Source organism: Vespula pensylvanica, chromosome 22 (assembly GCF_014466175.1).
Source record: "Vespula pensylvanica isolate Volc-1 chromosome 22, ASM1446617v1, whole genome shotgun sequence".
Lineage (NCBI taxonomy): Eukaryota > Metazoa > Arthropoda > Insecta > Hymenoptera > Vespidae > Vespula > Vespula pensylvanica.
Window position 1 is genome coordinate 3,050,763 of NC_057706.1, and position 4,987 is coordinate 3,055,749.

Sequence of the window (4,987 nt, forward strand, 5' to 3'; positions counted from 1 at the left end):
TTCTTCCTCGCGTCTATAAATCGTTTTAATATGAATAAATGTTTCACTTCCATTTCTTTTTATTATATATAATTGCACCTTTGTCTTTAAAGACCCTAGTTTTATCATTATTGGTTAATCAGTTAGTGCAATAGTGTAATTATTGAAAATATGAAGTGTTGAATAGATTATAACAAATAATTGTTAATATATGCAAATATATGTTGTACTTTTGTTATTGAAGAATTTGTAATATATTCGAAAAATATTATTTGAAAAATTTTAATGACTACTGCTTTATCGTAATCGTTACTTATTCTATTATTCTCCAAAATTTAGATGTGATCAATTGGTGCAATATTTTTACAATACTTATTATATTGGTTATACTGGGGTCTTGAATATGACATAGGAAAAGGAAATGCTTTATTAAGAGAAATATCGTAGTTACATATATGATATAATTTCTCATAACTTTTTTTAATTTTATGTAATAAGAACTAAATAGAAGGATATATAAGAGATCAATATCCTATACGTGTATTCTCGTGTTTTTGTATTTTAAACAATACTTTCTTCTGATTTGTTACTACATAATGTAAACTTATTAAAGTACAAGGTAATGTGATTTTGATTTATGACATAAAATATATTTTAGTTATTCAAATAATATATAGTGTATGTACATGTATTGTACAAATTCAACGTGTATTTATATTTTTCATCGATAAAAAAAATTAAAATGCGACAAAAAATTTCGAATGAACTTTGTATTATTCATAGAATTATTGTATCTTATAACTTTTTAAGTTTCTGAATTTGTAAAACTTGTAGATTTAAATTTATGTATGTGAAACATGTTTGTAAACTGATAATAATTACGATAATGTAATCATCATTTACAGAAATATAATTGTTCTTTTTACTTTATGATGAAAATAAGAAATACTGAAGAAGATTAATGAAATGTTAACTAGTTCCTTATATTATTTTAACGAAAAATATTATTAATTATTTATGAATTTGTTATAATTTACTAAACATATTTTATTGTTTGTAACATAATATATGAATATTTATAACAATGTCATAATTTATATTATGTTGCTGTTGGATTTACAGTATGTGATTCGTCAGTTTGATTAGATATGACAAATTCAGCTAGCTCAATAAGATTTTTTTTTCCATATGGTGGAGGACCAATTAACTTTTCTACGTCGTCATAATTTAACGTTTCTTTTTCTATCAAAGCTTCAGCTATCTGAATAATCATATAATAGATTGTTTTATTATACATCATAAATTATATTAATAAGAAGAAACTTACGAAAACCTTACTTTTTCCAACTTGTCTCTATTATCAACTATTATTTGTTGTGCTTTTTCATATGCTTCTGCTATTAATCGTCGCGCTTCAGCATCCATTAGATTTCCTAATTGTTTACTATATGGTTTCTTAGTTCTCTGTAAAAGACGAATAAACAGTAAGAATAATACAGAAATAGATAATAATCTAAAATAAATTATCTTGGAAGATATGTTGCAACATATATACTTGACTAGTGGATTCTTCATCAAAGGACAGTAGACCCAAAGTAGGACACATTCCGTACTGTTGTATTTGAAGATATGCAAGTTTTGTTACTTTTTCTAGATCATTTTGAGCTCCAGTTGTTATTTGATTAAAAATTAGATTTTCTGCTGCACGGCCACCTAACATCATACACATTTTTTCATGGAGTTCTTCTTTACTTTGAAGTTTGTGATCACTTTCAGTGTATTGAGCAAAACCTAAACTTAAGTTTGTTCTAGGTACAATAGTTACTTTAAGCAGAGCATCGGTATATTTTAATAACCATCCTACTAATGCATGGCCAGCTTCGTGATAAGCAATAACACGTTTCATGGATGGTGTTACTGTACTAGTTATTTTTTTCGTACCACCTATTGTCCTATCTATTGCATACATAAGGTCAGAACCTTCAACAATTTTTTTTTTCTGTCTCGCAGCATATAATGCAGCTTCATTACATACATTTGCAATATCAGCACCTGTCAGTTCATTATGTGTATAAATATTATTATAAAATTTAGTAGATAAATGATTATTAAAAAATGTATTCCTATATATTAAATATCTTAGAATGAATTATAAAAAAATATACATACCAGTAAACCCAGGTGTTAGATACGATAAATAGTGAGAGTATTTAGAAGCATCTTCTTGCAAAGCAATCTTTTTTAAATGATATTCGAAGATTTGTTTTCTTTCTGCCAATGTGGGTAAATCTATTAAAATGTGTCTATCAAACCTGCCAGGTCTCAGCAGTGCTTTATCTAAAACTTCTGCTCTATTAGTGGAGGCTAGAACAATGATATTCTCTTTCGATATCATTCCATCCATCTCTACTAAAAGCTGGTTTAGAGTTCGTTCAGATTCATCATTAGTATTAATTGAAGATTCTGAACGTTTTCTACCAATTGCATCAATTTCATCAATATATATAATACTAGGTGCTCTGTAAAAATATTTGAGAATATTATTAAATAATGTTCTGTTTTGTGTAGTATTCACAAATACAATCTTGTATATGAAATTTATTATAATAAGTTATACCTTTTCTTTCCTTCTTTAAATAAATCTCTGACACGTGCAGCACCTAATCCACCAAGTACTTCAATAAATTCAGAACCATTCATAGATAAAAATGGTACATTTGCCTCTGTTGCAACTGCTTTTGCTAATAGTGTTTTACCACAGCCTGGTGGTCCTAACAATAAAGCACCTGAAAGTAATTTGGATCACTGAAAATTTTGATTTACAAAGTATTTATTTCTTTTTATTATATTATATGTATGTATATACATAAATATATATTATAAGCAACATTTCAAATAAATATTTACCTTTAGGTACTTTAGCTCCAAGAATTTGATATCGTTCAGGTTGTTTTAAATAGTCTACAAATTCCATAACTTCTATTTTGGCTTCCTTTAGCCCTGCAACATCCTCAAAGCGTACACCTTTGCCATGTTTCATTGATGGTTCAACCAATGTAAAGTTTGCACTTTTCAATTTACTTATAAATGGTTTAAAATTAGTTATAACAGACGTTTTACTGAAGAGTGTATATAAAAGGAGGATAAGACTAAGTAATCTCAGTATATATATCATACGTTCTGAATTTCGATTATAAATCACTGATATTCCATTTTCTTAAAAATATATATAATTCATTTAGTAAGTTATAATATTAAGTATGTATAATTGATATCATTATTGATAAATTACCCATAAATTTATATACCTTACCTTGTTTTATACCCAGTTTTTTCTCTTCTTTTCTTAATTTTTCTTCTATTTGATCAATATTTGGAATATGCATAGTATACGAATGGAAGAGTAATTTTTGTCCTTTAATAATTGCTCCTGGATAAAGATGTATTTTTACCATATTTGTTGATGGGAACACTACGATCTCCTCCACTTCTCCTTTTGCTAACATTTCTTGTACAAATTCTCGCCAGGAAATATTTGCTGTGGACTATTCATATTTTTAGAAATTTTACGATGATTAGAATTATCTACTTTTTAAGTGATATAAAGACAAGAAATATATATTAAATAAAGTGTATTTAATAAAGTATTTAATACTAACTTCTGTGGAAGTGAATAATATATGTTTTCCAATAAAATATAGAAATGCTACTACCGCACCAATTTTTAAAAAACTCAATATTATATATTTTACAGGATCCGAGTCATTATTTTTTGACGACTTGTTATTATCTTCTTCTTTATTATGCGAAGAACTTGTACTAAAATTTCTATAGCTTCCAAATTTTAATAATTTACATTGATTATTGAAATAATCCTGCAGTGCCGATTGTACCATGCCATATTTTGTATGCGCTTTATTTAATAACTAAAATCAAAATGTTTCATTATTATACTATTTTATTGTTTAGTAGAAAATCATAGTAATACTTACATGATGTCTTTCTAAAATCGGTAATCTTTTCAATTTAATATTCCCATTAGCATTTATATATCTGAGGTTAAAAATTGTATCAATTCCATGTTTAAAGACGATATCATGGTTCGAAGACAAGTTTATTATTTTGTATGGTATAAAATAATGCCGGCTCGAACATTTTGTTAAATTTTGCATCTTTTGTTTATTTTATATTTAACTGTTATGCGCATCGGTTGATGAAAATAACAGTGCACAATGCGTAACAATCCTGAACAACTCGGTAACTGCGTAGAAATGACATCACATGCGGTTGCACGGAATATATACGTATTTATATGTATTGTGATCTTTACCTATTAAAGGATAGACATTTTATATCTAACAACTACACATGATATAAAAGAACTAACATTTATTATTTATGAGTTATTTAAAAATTAAAAACGATTGATGACATAACATGTAAACAAATGTTCTTAATGCATGTATATATACATATAAGTAACAACTCAAATAATAGTTACTCTATCGAAAATCTGTGCAAAAGGATGTTCGATGATTCTCGTGGGAATTTTGAGAAAACTATCAATTACAAAATTGTATTTACACTTTTTATGTAAATATTCAACGACATTTTTTTAAGTAACTAAAGTAATTTTTTTTCAATGGTAAGAAAATTTTTATTTTACGTTTATTTCTACATTAAATCGATCTTACGTCATTGTCATATTATTTGATATTTTCTTGTACGCCGGTAATTATTTCACATCAGATAATATTGTTTTGTTATCAAGCAAGTAGTGTAGTAAGTTTATTCGCATGAAAAATGTTTAATAATTTGTTTAATATTTATGGTTCTTTTATGGAATTATCGTTAGATTTAACATAAATTTTGATTGCACATCTGCGTTTGGAGGCATTTTAAACATTAAATAAAAACATTAAAGCACGATAAAATAAATTAAACTAGAATAAATTATTTTCGTAAGTTTCTTCCGACGATACAATCAATTTGCTGTTTTACCATTGCT

The 4,987-nt window shown here is 26.5% G+C and overlaps 1 protein-coding gene across 1 annotated transcript; it reads right to left on the reverse strand.

The window, feature by feature from the left end:
- Positions 1–986: 986 nt before the first annotated feature.
- On the reverse strand, positions 987–4,270 carry LOC122636496 (paraplegin). The gene is made up of 9 exons (XM_043827763.1): positions 3,972–4,270; positions 3,639–3,905; positions 3,293–3,524; positions 2,887–3,195; positions 2,597–2,765; positions 2,149–2,498; positions 1,535–2,031; positions 1,318–1,443; positions 987–1,240 (listed from the first exon to the last, which is right to left on the reverse strand). The coding sequence occupies exons 1-9, from the start codon at positions 4,149–4,151 to the stop codon at positions 1,079–1,081; spliced, it is 2,292 nt and encodes a 763-aa protein (XP_043683698.1). The 5' UTR covers positions 4,152–4,270; the 3' UTR covers positions 987–1,078.
- Between the last annotated feature and the right edge of the window lie 717 nt (positions 4,271–4,987).